Genomic DNA, 18,819 nt, shown 5'->3' with positions numbered 1-18,819 from the left:
ACTATCATTCTGTGGATTGTTTAATTTTTTTCCTGAACATTGCTTAATTATGGGGTGTTCCAGTAACCTAATGATTAAGGAGCTGGAGTTGTATTTCAAATAAATGTGCTTTTAAAGGTAAAATTGAGGCAAAGGTGCATTATTCCAAAACCCAATATTGTATGTTTAATGTTCTGTGCAAAGCTTTTAGGCACAAAAATTAAAGTGAGGGTCACGTGAATAGTTATTTTTTGTTTTTAATCAGTTAACTTTATAAAACGTGCGTTCTCCTCAGTGTATCTGCTCACACATTTTTAAGGTACGAATTTGATAGTGAACTTCCCATAATTATTCTCTGAGCTTGTTGTCCTGCTGCAGAATAAAATCTTACAGCGATCAGACCCTGATGGTATTAGATGATGAATCTAAAGTGCCCACAACTTTTCCAACGTACGCTTTATATTCTCATGCTGTATATTTTACGACAGAAGAGCGGCAAATGCTCACATTTTAAAAACTGACACCAGAGAGTGTTGAATGTGGTATTTGTGCTTGGAAAAAAAATATTAATTGATAATCAATCTTACTGCCAAGTAATTGCTTCAGCTCTAAACTTCACAGATTAACTTTGTTTATAGCATTACTATGCACTGTTCGATTTGTGTCAGAACATGTCAGGCTGCGGAGGGCGGGCTGATGTGTGTGTTTATCCCACTGAAGGACAGGAGGGGGGGATATAAGCAGGACTGAGACCAACAGAAGCTCCTGTGACAATGAGGACGAAACAGAAGCGACGAGTGTGCATCCTTCTGCCCAACAAGCAGCACCTGGACTGTACCGTCACAGTGAGTCGTTTCGAAGTCTGTTTATTGGTTTGTTTTATTCTCTTTCATCCCAATGCATCACTTGGAATTAAATAAGTTTATATATCTCAACCACTTAAAGGCTTTTCTTCACTGCCAGTGTTGAGACATTGGCATTTAATTTAGTTGCATATGGCTTTGCTCAAAGTGAATTATTCTTATGCAAAAACTGGAAAATGTTTTTCCACATATTTTGGGCAGAAAAATGTCAAGTGATCATGTGATCTTGAAGTTTTCTTGATGACAGAAGTCTGATTTTTGAAGTGCTGGTTTAAGAAATGAAAAATCCTTAAAATAAAAAAGCTGTTTATATATTTGAACAAGGGATCTCCATCATGTCGGATTACCTAATAATTAACCAAACGTTTTATCACGTAGCTCTTGTGTCACCCTTATTATTACAGTGTGTGTCACTGTGGTGTTTTCCAGGTGAAAGCCAGAGCCCAGGAGGTGTTGACCAGCGTTTTGAAGCAGCTCGGCGTCACTGATCTCTACATCTTCAGCCTGGCTGTTCTCAGAGGTCAGCGATAGTGTCACATGCGCGGGAGGTCGTGTGAAAATGTTTTCACTTCATTCACTGTGGAATGCTGCAGCGTAGGGAGGATGCTCGCACTGAAGGGGGCAGTAACTCCTCATTAGCCTGTAGGAGTTATTTGACATTGATTGTTTCAAATGTATTTAATAAACTGTGCACAAAACAATCATTGGACTTGATGCCTTATTTGCTTTCCATAGATAATGAATATCTCTTTCTTGATTTGGGCCTGAAGTTGAGCAAGTACTTTGGCAAAAGATGGAACAGAAGCTCAATAACAGTGAGTTTTAATTGTTTTCATACAATTTAATGAAAATCAGGTCTTTGTTGCATGATTTTTCTTTGTGTCTTCCAATCTTAACTCCACCTAAATAAGCATTTAAATGAGATATTCCTCTTTGACTCTGTTCTGAACATTCTCAGGTCCCCTTCATCGTATTTCTGAGGGTGCAGTATTATATAGAGAATGGGCAGCTGATATTGTAAGTTGGTCTCTCATCAGCATCATTTTCTGAACAATTATAAAGCTCCCAGACTTCCACATAACAGAATTGACATTTGTGATTTGAGTACCCTGATTGGTCGTTTCAGGAGCAGCAAAGTGCAGCAGCTCTACTACACTGAGCTGAGGCAGAAGGTGCTGCGCTCACAGAGCCGCCAGCAGGAAGCTCTGTTCTTCCAGCTCGCAGCTTCTGCTCTTCAGGCTGAAGTTGGAGATCTGGAGCGGAGAGATGGGAATGAAGAAGAGGAGGAGGAAAGATGTTACTTCCTTCCTGAAGATTACTTCCCCTCCTGGGTAAAAAATAGACTTACAAATGAAGTGTGACCACAACCTTTGAAATCATAATTTATTTTGTGTGGATGTGACTAAATTCTTTTGTGCTCAGCTGATTAAACGTCGAGGGCGAGACTACCTGCTCCAGCACGGCCCTGCGTTGCACAGCGACCTGAGAGGTGTGACACGCAGCCAGGCCATGCTGCAGTTTATCAAAGAGGCCGGCAGCCTGCAGGACGGACCGGTCACCTTCTACAGGATGAGACAGGTCTGACTGAACCCAGACACAGTCAGTGATTCAATTCAGAGAGGAGGAAAACACCAGAAACCTTTAACCTGTAAAGAAGCAGACACACAACATCATATCAGAGGGTTGGGAGGATGTGTTTCAGTTTCAGACGTCTGTACATTAATCAAAATACAGGATCGAAGACACTGTTGGTGTGAATTTGGAGCAACTTATACCTGAAGATTAATAGAGATAATACCACACTGATTATCCCTTGGTCAAGCTGCTTACTTCTCTAATATAGTCTCTTATCTCTAATCTTTAGTTTTTAATTAATTTTTGTGCATAGTTAACTGAAGTTCCTATTCTCTGCTGCAGCATCTGTTATAAATTGCTCATGTTCTTCAATCTCTTCAGAATAAAAGAGAGCAGAGAAGTTCAATCCTTCTTGGGGTGGTGGTGAAAGGAGTCCATATTTATGAGGTGGGTCCTCCTCAATGGCTTTGACTTGTTTTGACTTGTGAATGTAAAGAAACATCTTTACTTTCTGAAACAATTTACTTGTGAGTTGGATTATTTAATAATTGTGAACTGATTAGATTTTTTTTCTGAAGGAGGTGGAAGGGAAACTGTGTCTGTTGTACGATCTTTCTTGGACCAACATCGACCGCTTCACTTTCCAGGTAGTGGCCCTTAAAACACAATATACATACCTAAACTTACATAAACGTATTTGGAACATCACCTCCACCTCGACATAGTTTTTGAGCCTTTCCTTTTTTCTTGCTCTCAGGGAAGACGGTTTGAAGTCGCTGCCGTCGGGTCTCTGTGTCTCCCTGAGCTGGTGTATTACACTCACTCTGCCTTCCACTCCAAACACGTCCTGAGGCACCTCACCGACAGTCACCGGCTGCACATTGACACCAGAGACGCAGTCAGCTACATCCAGCAGCTGGAGGACATGGAGGGTCAGTGGATGAATCCTACAAACTCAGGGACTTCTGTTTGTGGTACATGTCCTTAATGGGACAGCCTTCATATTCAAGGCCAAGCGGTTGCAATATAAATTACTGCAAACGCAACAAAATCATTGTCACTATTTCAGACTCATCACAATTACAATTTTTCTGACATAATCATAATTCAAAGGTGCATTTTTCCTTTCTCTTTTTCAATGTCTGGGTCTATATGTGCAGCCAGTCACTTCTACAAAGAGGCCTACATCTGTGACACAGCAGGCCTGAGAAAGCGGCTTCAAACCGACAACCTCACGTCCTCCATGTCTGACTGCAGTGCTGCAGCGGGAACAAGCACGGCCTGGTCCAAAGAGGAGGAGGAAGAGGAGGCGGAGGAAGATGAAGAGTCTTTCACAGGTCACCTCAGAGGAGAAAATATGTTCCAATGTACCAACATGTTATTCAGCTGCTCAGCATTTTGTTTTCTTGGGATTAGATTGAACAGTAACTGCAGCTTAAGTTATGGTTGCGTTTGTGTTGACTGTGGCAGAGGTTGAGTTGTGCGTCGATGAACCAGAGGAGGTTTTTGTTGATGACCCAGCGGAGGTGTCCTGGCTGGCTGAGCTGATCCGCGGTGCGTCTGTCGATGGAGCCGTAGTGTTCCCTTCCTCTTGGGAAGGTTAGTCCAATAAAACAAACACATTGAATACATCTAAAATCATTTTGATCGTGTTTATCACTTCATGCATCTCACATAATCTTATGTCTTCTCTCATCAGCCATCACCATGGAAATGAAGTAGGTGAGGAAACTGCTGATCTCTCTCTGACTGATTGTTTCAGTCCATCATCAAAGTTTTCGGTGTGTTTTTGTGTCTGATGTTTTGCAGGTTCTGAGGAGGAGGAGCTGATGATGAACGAGCTTCTGTGGACTCATGTGCAGCCAGAGGAGAAACTGACTTAAACTGGTCTTAAAAGGAAACATCACATCATCCTTGTCACATTGATGTTTCTCTTTGTAAACTCAAAAAGTGCTATATAAATAAAGTTTATTCTTTGTATTACTATATGAACATCTATATGTCTTATGTAGTATTGTATAGTGTAAATTCTACATTATACACAGTTTGTAAATGTTGTGTACGATTGTTTTACAGTTTGTTAATTTTCCACAATTAATAAAGAGAGTAAAACTGAAAGCAGCCATGAGACGCGTCATCGTTCGGTCAACCAATCAGGGGCCGGCTCTGACCCAAACACGGAAGCTGCTCAGACAGCTGAGAGGAAGCAGAAGTTGAGGATCGTAAACATGAAGCCTGATCGTTAATAAACACGTAAACAGTTGAAACAGCAGGGACAGCGGGTGACACAGTTTTGTCCACATGGCTTCCTCTTGGCGTCGTGTCGCTGTGCCGCTGGGCTTTGCGGTTTTATCGGTCGCTGTCGCCATCGTTGTACAGACGCATGGTAAGAGGACGCAGCTGAACGTGACACGTGTGGTTGTGACAGTGAAGCAGAGTCTGTGTTGTGTGTTGGTTTTTAAAAGATGGTAAACAAAAAAATAGGTGTAACATAAACCAACAGCGCCCCCACCTGGCTCGTCTCATTCCCCGGGTCTCCCCCCCCCCCACAGGGATGCCGCCGCTCCTGCCCTCCGCCCTCGGTGTGTGCTCCCTGGTCGGGATGGCGCTCCTCTGGAGGGACATCGGCTCGAAGGTGAGGGGCGAGAGCCGGACGTGGAGCGGGCTGCTCGGGCAGTACGTGGCCGTGAAGGCGGTGGGCTGGCTGGGCAGGAGGCAGAGAAGGAGGCTGGAGGACGACACCCTCAACGTGAAGCGGGTCCAGGAGGAGACGCTGCTGAAGCGCCTGCGAAAAAACACCGACACGAGTTATGGAAGAGAGTTTGACTTCAGCGCCATGAAAGGTGAGAGGAAGAATAACCTCGTTTTGACGAGGATCAGCAGCTCTCACACACACGTGTCCTTGAACTGAGCTGTGATGTAACATGATATATGGTTTACGTAAAGTCTATAGGCACAGCAAGCGATGCCAGTAGGACCTGAACCCGCGTTTCACTGAGGTTATAATGTTTTTACTTGACTTCATAGATTTTCTTCACCTTACTCTAAGTGACAATTTCCTAATTAATCAATCAATACATAATCAGCGATTGTTTTCTTCAATTAAAGACTAAAAAGGTGTAGAATACCTGTTATAATCCCTCTCAGCTCATGTCAATGTTTTCTAATCACTTATTTTAGTGGATTATCAGTCCATCATTTATTTAGTTTATTAATTTATACAATAATGAAAGTGTCAGATTCTCACATTTTAGAATATTCGGCATTTCTGTTTTCTTTCAATTTAATCTCGATCTTTGGTTTTACTTTTGTGACGATTAAACCCAAATGGATTTCAATGTTCATGTTTTGTCCATAAACAAGCACATAGAGTCAAAATCCCAAACATATTTCAATGAAATGTTAATTCTTCAGATATTTCTATTGTATAAAACGTTTTTTTTTTTATTTGGTCTTAAGTCAAATGTACATAAAGATATAATTATGACTATTATCAAACTCATGAGTAATTTAAAGACATAAGATGAAGCTATGGGACCCTTGAAAAAGAAAAGTGTGACTTTATGATTTCAGCTCAAAAGTCGACTGATGGTCAGTGAAATTCTGTCTTAAGCTGCTTGTTCACGGTGACACTGGTGTTTCAGACAGCGCCAGTTTCCGGGCGCGTCACCCCATCACCACGTATGAGCATTACAGAGAGCTCATCAGACGCATCGCTGCAGGAGAGGAGAAGGTGATCATTGCTGAGAAGCCGCTGATCCTGGCCATGACGTCTGGGACGTCGGGATCCAGCGCCATGCTGCTCAGCACCAAGGACACCAACACTGAGTTCTTCCTGCAGGTGAAGCCGGCGCTTGGTGTCGATCATGTGTTGGCCCAGCTCCAGCATGTGTTGTACATATAAAACTATGATGATGACAATAATCATTTGGGTTTGTCCACCAGGGAGTGACTGTGTGTTTGGACGCCATGCGGCAGGCGTTCCCTGCAACTGACAGCCTGCAGCGCACGACCAAGTTCTTCTACACACCTACCTTTCGCCAGTCTGAGGCCGGCATTACCATTGGACCTAACTCCTCCACGCCAGCCTCCTCCCGCCACATGCTGAACCTCTACACCACCCCAGCACCCGCCTTTGAGGTACAATAAACATATCCATTGTTATGGAAGTAGATACAGTTTCTGAACATTTGTTTTTATGATTTTCTCTTGATTTCAATGCAGATCAACGTAAACATTTCGGAATGATTTCAAATAAAACTGTTCACCCTTTAGGTTCCCAGTGAGAAGGATACCCTCTACCTGCACCTCCTGTTTGCTCTGAAGGATCAGAGTGTGGGAACGCTGGAGTCCAACTTTGCATCCACAGTTTTCTATGCTTTCGCTGCCCTACAGGTACAGACTGTTTTCTTTTTGCATCACTCTCTTCTCTATTTTTGATATGATTTATAAATGCAGCAGCAAATGATATAAAATGTGTTATAAAATAATAAGAAACCAAACCCCTGCCCCCAACCAAATATTCTGAAAAATCCCAAATACGCATGTTGGGGTCTGTGACTGTTTCCACTGACTGCAATGTTAATTTGTTTGATGAAATAAGGATTATAAAAAGTAATTTCTCTCTGATCTCCTCTCCGTCCTGCAGGATCGTTGGCAGGAGCTTGTCGGGGACATCGAACGAGGGACGGTCAGCAGTGCTCTGGCTCTGGAGCCCAAAGTGAGGACCAGGCTCGAAGCTCTGATGAAGCCAGACCCAGAGAGAGCCGCTCAGCTCCGGGTCAACTTCCAGGACGGCTTCAAGGGGATTGCCAAGCGGCTGTGGCCTCACCTCCACCTGGTGCTGGCTGTGGACTCGGGTTCCAATCAGATCTACGGGGAAATGCTGAGGGAGAGTTACTGCCAGGGGGTGCCTTTCTACTCACCCTTTTATGCTGCTACTGAAGGTAAGAACCTGCACTCGACCCTGGACACCGCTGTGGGAACAGCTGCTGTCAATGACAAAGTGAGAGTCAGTACTGATGGTACAGGGCCAGGAAAATTCTGCCTGACATAACAGGTGGAGGGCGAGTGTCCTACTGTCCTGCAAAAGCCTCACAAGGTCCCATAATCCATGGTCCAATAAGCACATTAAGTATGTATTATGCTTGGCCCACAGCAGGCCTCTACAGTTAATGTAATGTAAGTAGCTTAAATAGACTTAAAAGCTGATAAAATGATGTAAGGACCAAAAACTTTTTTATTCATTACCCTAAAAAGTACATTTGTTGGTCACGGATTCACAAATGCACAAAAGACTGGAGTTATTTTCTTCATTATTGGCTACTGATGCGTATAAAGATGCAGTGTTTGCTTCTGATAACTTGTGATGGCCATTTTTATTGTTTTGGACGGTCCATAATTTAAAAGATTAATCGTTTATTCAATAATAAAATGTCAACATCATTCTTTTCGGCTCCAAAGCCAAAGGGTGATCTTTGAGTCCTGTACACGCCAATGTGTAGCTGAGATAATGGGGTTTTAGCAGGAAATGAACATTGTGCATATATATCACCAATAGATTTAGAACCATGTCCAAACCAACATGGCGGATTGGTGTATGTAAGGGGATTGTTGGGTCTCGGCGGAGGTATGCGCTCTACAGGGTCCAGACATAGTTTTGTCTGCGTTGTCAAGTTAGAAATTCCTCTATCGTCTTTAATTGAATATTTGGGCCCCTGCAGGTCTGATCGGGGTGAACCTGTGGCCTCAGGAGCCAAACAGACGCTACCTGCTGTGTCCTCGCTCCATGTTCTGCGAGTTCCTGCCCGAGAGCAGCCTGGAGGAGGAGGCGCCTCACACTCTGCTGATGGAGGAGGTGAAGGAGGGACAAAGCTACGAGCTTGTCATCACAAACGCTTCAGGACTCTTCAGGTAGGAAAATGTTTTACTTATATATCAATTTATTTATTTTTAAAATGATTTCCTCATTGTTTGTGGTCGGAGCATTGTTTGGTCTGATTTAAATGAAGTGTCCTTCATTCAAATTGTATGCACAAAAAGTTGTGTGAGTGAAATGTTGCCCCATAATTACTTTGTGTCATTGTTGTTGTGATGTGGTTTCACTTGACTGCCCTGCATGATGAAGCTAATATCAAGATCTGAGCTCTGGCTTCTACAGACGCTCTGATATGTCATTAACATGTAAACTATTGAACATCAGATGTGTTGGACAGTTGTAGAAGTGATGTCTGTATTTTGCCGTTTCACAGATATCGCATGGGAGACATTGTGAAAGTGGTCGGGTTCCATAATCAGTGTCCGATGGTTGAGTTTCAGTACAGGTACAGTACAACACTGTGTACAACTAAATACATGTGTATATCTCAAACTGTGTGTAAAGTATTTTTTGTTTTTCTGCCTGAGTACATTTTTAAAGATTAGTATTTTGCCCCTGTTTCCGGCTCCGTTCAGACGGGGTCAGATGTTGAACGTTCGGGGGGAGAAGGTTTCTGAAGCGTTGTTCCTTAACACTCTGAAGAAAGCCGTCACTCAGTGGCCAGGATCTCAACTGATCGACTACTGCTGTGCTGAGAGCGGCATCATGGGTAAGATGTAGGGCTGCTTGAATCCATGATGCAGCTTTTTGGGGTGTTTCAGATTCTTTGGCAGGAAGTAGGAGCACTTGTTTTGATGCAAGATCACAATGATGTTTTAATCTGACCTTTTGTGTGTGGGAAATCTTCTGAGTGGTCGGTCAGGCTCAGTTTGCGTTATGATGAATCTTACGTTACTGTGTTGGTGTTGTAGGAGATTCAATAGGCGGCTCAGATCCTCATTACCAGGTGTTCGTGGAGCTGAAAGGTGTGAGGAACCTCACAGAGGAGCAGCGATACAAGGTGAGAACAGCATGCAGCAGAAATACACAGCATGTTCTCTTGTTTTTTTGTATTATCATGAAATCACTCATAACTGTCTTTCCCTGTCTTCTCTCCTTCCTTTCAGCTGGACATCTGTCTCCAGCAGGACTCGGCGGTCTACAGGTCTTTCCGTGTCAAGGGCAGCATCGGACCAATGAGGGTGCAGCTGGTGGCGGACAGCGCGTTCAAGGAGCTTCGTAAACAGATGATGGATTTCTCAAACACCTCCCCCAACACCTTCAAAATGCACCGGGTGCTGCGCAGGAAAGAATACGCGGATTTCTTACTGGGAAAAACGGTTTCCTGAAACCGTGACTCTGACTGTGGTGAGCGCCGACTGACTGAATGACGGAGTTGGTGAATTGTGCCTTTAGCAACCGAGATGAGACAAAAAGGCTCATTTTTGACTATTGAAAATGTTTATATCAACTATATTTATGATTTTATTAAAGCAAACTGTTAAACTGCTACTGTTGTTTTGTTTGATGAAATGTTTTAAGGACCTCTCCAGGCTTCCCTGACAGTCACAATTAAACCATATGTTGTCTATATCCAGTGCTAAAGATCATTTCTGAGTTTATCTAACCAGGTTTTAATTTTGTTTCCTAATATCAGGTAAAAGTCTTAAAGGAGAAGGCATTTTATTTTAGGTACAGTGATGGGTTTTGGTGCAGCTGGTGAAAAAGCAAAAGAACATAAAAGAAAAAACTCTCCTAAAGCTCGTAAAATATTGACATAGCTTCATATTCTTTAAAATATCGCTCTTTTAGTCAACACCATCTGGTGATATTGAAAGTTTTGGCATCACCATATTCACAGTGTCACCATAAGTAAGATGATAAGATTTAAACCCCTTGTTTGCCCAAATCATGGAGTGAGGTGGCAAAACAGCTTAAATTCTTTGACCCAGAAACTTTGTTAAATTTCTGCAAGTAAAACTCTGATGTATGTTGAGGGCTCATATTACATCTACCAAGGAGGTTATGTTTTCACCCTTTAGAATCATCTTGAAAAGAATGGATGTCCTGGAGATTATATCATTTCTTGAAACTGAAAATGAGTTTTCATTATTCCATGTGTCTCCTGAACTGTTGGTTCATCACAATAAGGTTTCCCTATTGAGTGATATCATCCACCACTAGAGGGGGCTAATCTTGTGTGTACAGATTCACTTTTTATTTGTTCCATTAGCTCCATTCTACAACTGGCTTTTACACACAGCAATATTTAGATTAATCGTAGTCAGGACTTAAATATGAACTAAATCTGGCATTATTATGCAAATATTGTTTTGTCAGATTCTCTCTTGACTAAACTTCTTGTGAATCTTTACCATGTTGTCAAAGATGGCAAAAAATGTGCAGCTAAACACTGAACAGGCCTCACATGTTGTTGCATGGCATACTTCTCTCTCTGCAGGCCCCTCCGTCCACAAAGTGGGCTAATATTTTTAGTAACGTCCCACTTCAGTAGGGATTTGACACTGATCTCGCCTCATTCAGGCTCCATGGTGTGATCAGACCCAAGCAGCAGTGATAAAAAGCTAAATTTGGCTCATTGAAGCCCGTAACGAAACAGAGGCTGGGGTCTTGCTTTCCTCTCGGAGGGAGGGGGGGGGGGGGGGGGGGGGGGGGGTTAAACAGTTAAACCTGTGGTTACCTGAGGAAGTGAGTGTGTTATCATCCTCGTGTTCTCCAGCACATCCGTGGATACAGGCCGACTTTCACATTTCACCTCCCTGCTCTTGTGCCAGTGTTGCTAAGTAGTTTTGTATCTACACATATACTTCTGCCAAAGCTAAAAAAAAGACATCTGAGCTTTAAAGAACTGAAACTACAAAAATAGTGGGAACTGTTGTTGCTTTTCTTTGTTCTTATAACAGGGATTTTCAGGCTTTTATGTCAGATTAAAGATATTCATCCATAAGTCAAAAAACGTTCAAGCTCAAACTACTGAACCAAATTAAAAAATTTGCTTTATTTTCTCAGTGTCAGACAAGTATAGAATATTAAGTTCTTTTTTGGATTCATTTATTTGAACTCAGCAGGGTAGTTTCCTGTGCAGATGATCTGAGTACCTGTGTCGAATCTAAGATTTTTTAGGGGCCATTAAAGGACCACAATTTACACAGAGGTGCCAATTATATGTCCAACAACCATTTACAATTCCTGATTCAGTAAGGTTTTATATAAAAGAAAAAATATTAAAGTAAAATAAAAATACTGCTGACAGGAAAGTGGCATTCAGGGGCCAATCTGATTTGAGCTTAGCTGTTGCCAGGGCCTTCTGGCGCTTATAGAGAGAATACGAGAAATCTGAAGTATTTGTATTTATTATTTGACTTTTTGTTATCAGTTAAATACAGATTTTTTTCTTCTTGTTGAGGATGTTGTGTGTCTTCCTCTGTCTGTTGTCCTCATGTGCTTTGAGGATTTGCATAAACACACACACACGCACGCACGCACAAACAGAGCTTCTGTGCACATCTGCTCAGTCACAAGTTAATTCAATGTAAACAGCCGAGATTTGCCAATGACAGGCCTGATTTCTCGATGGGTTTGCTGAGGTAAGGAGGACGTGTTTAATTGAGAGGAGGGAGATTTGGATGTCGAGCGAATGAGGACGGCTATAAAACTCATCTAGATATCACAGCTTCCTTCAGGATTAGGGCTGTGGACTCTCATTCAAGTTTAAAGACAGTGAGTAAGAGTTACATTTGTGAATATCGGTGAACATTAAATTCAGCGTTTCACTTCCAGCAGATGTTAAGAACGAGCTCGGGAACTCTGGGAGATGTAGTCGGGGTAGTATTTCACCTGGCTGCCTGTGTGTCGCTGTGTCGTATTAGACCGTGGAGTAGATAGTGGGCATGTATAATGGATGAACCTCTTTATTAGTGACAAGCAGAGATGGATGAACTACAAGAAGAAAGGACAGTGAGAGGCCATTAAAAATAAATAGTGGTGATGGGTTGCCGGAGCTTGAATAGGATCTGAGAGAGGGAACGATACTTTCTAGTCTCAGTCTGCGAGTTATTCCTCCACTTTCACTGGTTTTCTGCCTCTTTCTCTCCAGGTGCAGCTCACCTGTGCTGCCTGCTGGATGGATTAATTACTCCATGCATCTTAATGGCCTTTCCTCCGCAGAATGTCCTGACTGACAGGATGTTAATGATGAGATAACAGAGATACACGCAGTCAGAGTATCAGAATCTGCAGCTGCTTCCTCCCTTTTCATTTATATCTGAACTCTTAGCCACCTAAATGATTTATTAAAGGTGCCGGTGCACAAACAAGCACCATCATCACTCACCACGTCTTTGACCTCTTATCTTAGAGATGTGCAGTTGCTGTCAATCAAGATGAAGTCCAAGCATATTTTCAAACTTCATCTGTGGCTGGAATCGCTTAAACTTTTCTCAAGATTACAGAAGGCCCCTGCAAGAAACGTTTTTCTGTTTCTTCTCGCATCCATTTTATTTTACTTGACACCCCAATCTGCATAGAGTTACACTTGATGTATGGTCTAGGAAATGTACTGTGGAGATTTGTCTCTTTCTATTTCAACGACTGGCAAATATTCCACTTTCAAACCCATACGTTTCTTCATACGCTCCCAAGTTTTATGAGTCCTGAAAAAAATACCCCGAAAGGTATAAATGAAAAACTTTAAGATGATGTATTGTTGTCGCAGGATGTGTTCTGGGTTTTCTTCTGGCTGCCGGCTAAACATATATATACAACCTCGGCATCCTCAAGCTCCACATAGATCACGGTGACAATTCAGCCTCACAATTTCAGTAAAACTCAGACCTATACTGCAGCTGAAAACCTCTTCTAGTCACATGTAAAACGAGCAGAGCAGTCGTCTTCTGCACATTTTCCAACCCCTCCTGCCAAAAGCTGTTCACATTTTATTAACTATGTCTTTACATTGCATTTAAACCTGAGCTGCACTCCTTTCATTTAACTTATGGACCAACCCTCAAAATAATCATCCATCTATCAGGTTTCTTCATGTAGTTTGAATTAGTTAATATTTAATGAGAGTTACATTCATTATCATAATGGAAAGCTCCTCTTTCCATGACTCCTATAAAAACCTAATGGTCTTGCTGTTGACGGAGGAAACATCTTAAGGCAGACGACATCGTCACTATCTCGAGGTATTTCCCTTATCGGCTAAGCTGCGCTGTTTGCTTGGGTCAAAGTGAGATAAGATGTGACGTTTTCCTTTGGTCTGTTCAGTCCTCATGAAAAACATCTCCAGGCTTATCCTTTTAATCCGCTCTTAGCGGCTTTTACCCCAGAGCCTTAATTCTCTCATGAGGATACTGTAGATGCTGCATGGGCAGGCAACAGTGACCAGCTCCATCCAGTAGGGACTTTAAAAGTTGCTATATTCTAGGAATATGGGATTTGACATCTGCAGGTCTTACAGCCTCTGCAGCTCCTTCACTTTGGAAAAAAAAAAGTATATATATATATATATATATATATAAGAAAATAGATGTGAATATATTGCTTCCCCACACGGTTACTATTTCCCTTGAGTCTCCAATGACAGAGCAGCACAATAGCACCCAACAGAATACAACAGGCTGCACTGACCGACATGCAGGTAATCCATCTTTCCTCGATTTGCAGACATGCACACAAAAGCCATGTGCTGATAGTAGCTCTATGGGATGTAATGGTGCTGTCACCAGCTCCGAAAGCATCCCCCTCCCCTCCCTCCCTCCTCCAACTCTCCCTCCTCACTCACTCTTTCTCTCTCTCTCTCTCTTTCTCTTGCTTTCTCTCACTCTCTTCCCCCACCACAGACGAGAACAGGTCCCCACAGAGGTTGCCAGCCTCTCATTGGCTGGGATATCGCAGGAGTGGATGGAAGCAGGAGTGAGTCGTGAGAGAAAGCTCAAGAAGATGCAACTACTGTGCCACAGCATCCTGACAGAGCGCTGAGCTGTGGGATGAAAGAGGTGTAGACACATGCCCCGTCCTATTTTTCTTTTTCTTTTTTGGTCTTGCCGATTCCTGCTCCTCTTTGTAGATGGAAAAAAAAACGGAGTGGAGTAAAATGATAACTTCTTCCTCCACATTGCTGCTGGAATGAGCTCTTTGGCTGAAAGCTGCAGAGAAGCAACAGCTGGGCGGTGATGTGACGCTCCTTGGATCTCAGCATCACCTGGACGTGAGCCCTATCTAAGCCGCCCGCACCCAAACCTGTTCACTGGTGGAGGGAGCTATTTCAGGCGTCCCCAGGCTGCACAAGTTGTCTTCGGGAGAGGCGTCGCTCAGAGAAAGGTGGCTGCTGTTACTGTAAATGTGTGTCCCCGTGGCCGGCACTGGACTGTCACCCTCGAAGTCTCCTGCCCCCGCTGAGAGCCCCTGGAAGCCACCAGCTCTGACTCTGGGATGGTGTGACCGAGAGCCAGCTGTTGGCCGTCCCACACCTGGGTCAAGATGCCGGTGATGAAGGGGCTCCTGGCCCCTCAGAACACCTTTCTGGACACCATCGCCACACGCTTCGATGGCACCCGTAAGTAGAATGGAAACACTTTGAGGTATCCTATCCAATGACAGTAAAAGATACTTTAAGTTACATATTCATTAAAGATCTTTTGGCAATTATCATCACAGGAAATAAGACAGTATTGCTGAATCTTGAATATGAGCAAGACACTTGTTCTGTAGAAACTCTGACTGACTAAAGCAAACACTGCTGCTGGCCTCACTGGGATGGAGAGAAAAGTTTGTTTGCACTTTCACAGGGAAGAAAAAAAACATGAGCAGAAAATTGACCTTCAGAAATCATGTTGTCTTTCCTCATTGGTTTCACACAGTTAGCTCCAAACCACCCAGCGCAGCCATTAGGCAGCGCTGCCATTTCTGCTCGGCTGGTGCCTCTTGTTTTTTCACCTCGTGCCACCTCAGGGGAAGTTGTGGCTCATTGTAAACAAATTCCTTGGGGACGTCTGTGTTTGTTTGCTCGTTGATTCAGCCTCTCCTCCCTCAGCCAGTCGCAGCGTCGACTGAATGAACGGCTCTTCTTCTCTGCCGTTACTCTCTGAGCAGGCAGACTTAAGGTAAACACAGTGAAAGGGGTGACGCTGCTGTGTAATTGATGAGTGGGGTATGCAATTATAGCTTTGACTCGTGAGTCAGGGGTCCTAATGAGGTGTTAGGTGATCTCTCAGGAGCAGGAAAGACGCGTGGCTCATCAGGAATCATTCTCATATATCAACTGTGTCGTTTTAAACTACAAATTAGGACACAGGTATAGTTTATTCATTGTATCTAGAGATGATGTGGGCAGCATAGAGTTCAGCTGCAGGACCAGAGGTCATGTCCTCATGCTGAAGAGTCCTTGAGCTAACCACCGACTGGCTGCCACCTCCAGAGAGCTGCTCTCTGGTCGAACCTCCTCTCTGACTTCACTGTGTGAGACTGAGAGCAAGAAGGAAAGAAACACTTCCCTTTCGGGCTCAGTGTTTTTTCCATTGTGTCGTTAAACACAGAAAGAAAACCTTCCTGATATTTTCTCTTCTGCTCCAGCGATAGAATTGATAATTATGTCAAACATCTATTTCTTTGGAAGTGGTGACTCTTCTTCCTCATGGTACTAACTACTGGAAAAGACAGCTGTGCCTACATTCACCACTTTGCGGCAGATTAATTCTGTTATAAATAATTTCATATTTCCAATATTCATGGTTGCCTTTTTACATCTGCTCTATTTCAGTGCAGTGGGGTGTTAATCCTTTCCTCCCCCTGCTTTTTGAATAAGAAACCAAATTATGGCCATTTAGATCAACAGGCAGACGGCAGGATACACGTCGTCGCAGCTTCATGCCAGTTTTTGCCACTTTTAGGCAATTCTCAAAGCTGCCATACGGCTGCGGCTTGCAGAGGAGTGGTAGCGGGCCCACTGCTCAAAATAGCTTCCTTCCTGTTTCCGGGGCAACGGGGTCCTGGCACTTGACATGGATGATGCTCGAACACTTTGGCCTTTGACTAAAAAGATGGTCCACTGAAGAGACAACACTTGAATTTGCTTTTCCTTTCGAGGACCCTTCGAAGGCAGCTGGTCTCTTGTTTCTGAGCGGCGCAAAGCAAAACAAGTGGCATTGTGGGTCGTGCAGCTGCGATTCCTTTTAAGTAACTGTCGTCAACATGCTGAAGCTAAAGGTGGATTTCCATTTCTGTCCAAAAACCAATTTGGCACTATGTACCGTGTTTTTCTGAAGTGTTAAATACCCTCACTCAAAAATATAACTTTATTGGACCGTTTGAACTTCACTGGGCAGACAGATGATGGAGTTTGGCGGAGGAAAGCTGTTATAACATTCATCTGCGAAAGAGGGAACGTTTCTTTGGGCTCATCGTCCTGTATCCAACTCACTTGTACTTGTGTCCCCGTGCTGCGATCGGATCGGGCCCAGACGACAGGACAGGACATGGTTAAACCTTACACCCCAGCCCGTCCGCTCCGCATCAGCCAATCGGCTTGCTGCTCCCTCTCTGCGAGGGACACCCAGCCACTCAACAAAATCACGACTGTTTGTGACTAAAACACATCTCTTCAGACTTCACCTTGGTTATGAAGATTATGGTTCATCGTCAACTCTGGTGTTTAAATAAAAAATATTTAAAAAATACTTATATGTAGCACTTACACGTGGCTTTTTTTAACCTTATGTACTTACGTGATTCTTGTTGTTCTGGGTTTGTACCCTCATGGCTGAATGCACTAACTGTAAGTCACTTTGGATAAAGGCGTCAGCTAAATGATGCAATGTAACTCACAAAATAGTAATTTTTTTAAGGAGAAACTATTTCAGACACATTTTGTTTTGTCTTAAAACATGCCACATGATTACTCATGTTTTTAAAGTGAAATTCTTAGAAGTGCAGTTCACAGTTCACCTTCCATGTTCAGTTAATTTCCTCCCAGGTATAATTTTGCACGTTTTGAAATGTCGAACTTCTCACAAGAACATTCATTAGATTTGAGAAGACGATAATCACTTCTTCCCCAAATGCTCAATACTAGATTTAGAGTCAAGCCACTAATTTATAACTGAATAAAACATGATGAATCTGAAAGTGCAAACATTATATTGCATTTTTGCATAAACCTTCATACAAAAAGGAGCTTTATTCAGCCCTTAGAAATAGTTTACAAAATATGTAGGAAAATATATGATGATGCTTATAAATCGAAAGCACCCCTGAGCAGCCGCTGAGTCCAAAATTGAATTTAATGAGTCACAACCTCTATTTACAGTTATTATAATCTATAGCAGCAAATTATTCATCATTAGCAGGAAAATGAAAATAATCAGTCATATTCAGAAGCTGACGAAACTTTCAGTTATAAATAACACTGTATTAAATCCTTGCTTAATGAAAACAACTGTTCATTTTCACCCCATACTGAATCTAAACATATCTAAACAAACTTTACAGATATTTCAACACACAAACAAATAACAAATCCTACAGTTTTCTATACCCTTAATCATATTAAACATTATGTAGGTCACATATTTTTAGTTCCTGTACTATAGAAGTGCTTCAGTCTGAGGAAGGAAAGGCTTTTAGGTCAGCAAAACAAATGGCACAGCACAACTGCTGACTCAGCGGCCGTGCAGCCAAACATTGTCCAAAAACTCTCATCTACTGTGTGACTCTCACCTCGCCTGCTCTTTACAACGAGTTCTAATTTATGTCAGATGATTATTTATGCAAACATTATTATCTTTTTCCAACAAACCCCTATAATTACTCAGATTGCTTCCATTATTCCAAACAAGAAAACATTTTGCCATTGTACTAAATCACAACTAAGGCTTTATTCTGGTGCGAGAAAAACAATGGAGCAGTTCTATCTCCCGGTCATTATCTTTTGTGCAGCTTCGTATTCCGTGTTTTCATTCCATCAGGGGGTCGCAGTGGTGTTGTAATCAGAGAGACAGTTTTAATACACATATTAATTTGTACACACTTAATAATACAAATCTGGACTGTGTTTACCCTTAGGTACACTGAAATCAGTTTGAGAGTTGATTTTAATTGAACAGTTCCTGAACTGAGGAAACTACTTGTCTGTAGCATTTCGACTCCCAGCGCAATAAACAAAATGTCAGAACAGGTTAAGTCAGTAACCTTTGGCACTGCACAGCTCAGTATTTGGCCCATAGCAATGTCAATGTTTGTATTTCCCAAAGGAAAAACAGGCGCATGTGTGTGTTTGTGTTTGTGTTCGGGGCTTTGTGTATGTCATGCACAGTATGCTGATTTTACACATGTGTCTGAATGTTATGTGACAATCGCCTATTGACCCCTGCAGGGAAAGTCCCAGAGGTTGAAGGTCAGGGTCAGGGTGTAGAACAGCCCTTTCGAGGCTGTGTTTTACTCCAAGGCGAATCACCAGGGCAGATGTATGTTGTCACACGGGGCGAAAACCAAGACCTTCCAGTTTACCACCACTGTGCTGTGTAT

The 18,819-nt window shown here is 42.7% G+C and overlaps 3 protein-coding genes and 1 long non-coding RNA gene across 5 annotated transcripts in view; 3 read left to right on the top strand and 1 right to left on the bottom strand.

Moving 5' to 3' along the window:
- The first annotated feature begins 672 nt into the window (after positions 1-672).
- Positions 673-4,303, top strand: LOC117753446 (FERM domain-containing protein 6-like). Of its 2 annotated transcripts, XM_034571530.1 has the most exons (13): positions 673-824; positions 1,272-1,362; positions 1,578-1,657; positions 1,801-1,859; positions 1,969-2,173; positions 2,265-2,420; positions 2,799-2,864; positions 2,996-3,064; positions 3,175-3,349; positions 3,578-3,754; positions 3,888-4,016; positions 4,117-4,139; positions 4,227-4,303. In XM_034571530.1, exons 1-12 carry the CDS (start codon positions 753-755, stop codon positions 4,137-4,139), a joined length of 1,302 nt encoding a protein of 433 aa, XP_034427421.1. In that variant the 5' UTR covers positions 673-752; the 3' UTR covers positions 4,227-4,303. The 2 variants fall into 2 exon arrangements, with proteins under 2 accessions (XP_034427421.1, XP_034427420.1); XM_034571529.1 differs by having other exon boundaries at positions 4,117-4,261.
- Positions 1,590-3,178, bottom strand: LOC117753452. Its single transcript, XR_004612245.1, has 3 exons — positions 3,105-3,178; positions 2,292-2,426; positions 1,590-2,095 (listed from the first exon to the last, which is right to left on the bottom strand). It is a non-coding gene; the product is annotated as an uncharacterized LOC117753452 (long non-coding RNA).
- Positions 4,304-4,560: 257 nt separating the features above from the next.
- ghdc (GH3 domain containing) lies at positions 4,561-9,864 on the top strand. Its single transcript, XM_034571528.1, has 11 exons — positions 4,561-4,803; positions 4,970-5,260; positions 6,062-6,258; positions 6,363-6,557; positions 6,693-6,812; positions 7,066-7,363; positions 8,141-8,330; positions 8,669-8,740; positions 8,871-9,004; positions 9,207-9,295; positions 9,402-9,864. The coding sequence occupies exons 1-11, from the start codon at positions 4,719-4,721 to the stop codon at positions 9,621-9,623; spliced, it is 1,893 nt and encodes a 630-aa protein (XP_034427419.1). The 5' UTR covers positions 4,561-4,718; the 3' UTR covers positions 9,624-9,864.
- Positions 9,865-12,057: 2,193 nt separating this feature from the next.
- kcnh4b (potassium voltage-gated channel, subfamily H (eag-related), member 4b) overlaps positions 12,058-18,819 on the top strand; it is a 37,275-nt gene continuing 30,513 nt past the window's right edge. The window contains exons 1-2 of the mRNA XM_034571526.1: positions 12,058-13,936; positions 14,139-14,854. Coding sequence (XP_034427417.1) covers positions 14,779-14,854 — 76 coding nt within the window. The 5' untranslated portion in view covers positions 12,058-13,936; positions 14,139-14,778. The remainder of the gene's footprint in view (positions 13,937-14,138; positions 14,855-18,819) is intronic.

Source organism: Hippoglossus hippoglossus, chromosome 19 (genome assembly GCF_009819705.1).
Source record: "Hippoglossus hippoglossus isolate fHipHip1 chromosome 19, fHipHip1.pri, whole genome shotgun sequence".
In the NCBI taxonomy this organism is placed as follows: Eukaryota; Metazoa; Chordata; class Actinopteri; order Pleuronectiformes; family Pleuronectidae; genus Hippoglossus; species Hippoglossus hippoglossus.
The sequence above is the reverse complement of the archived record's forward strand: the minus strand, read 5'-3'. Positions and strand labels throughout refer to the sequence as shown.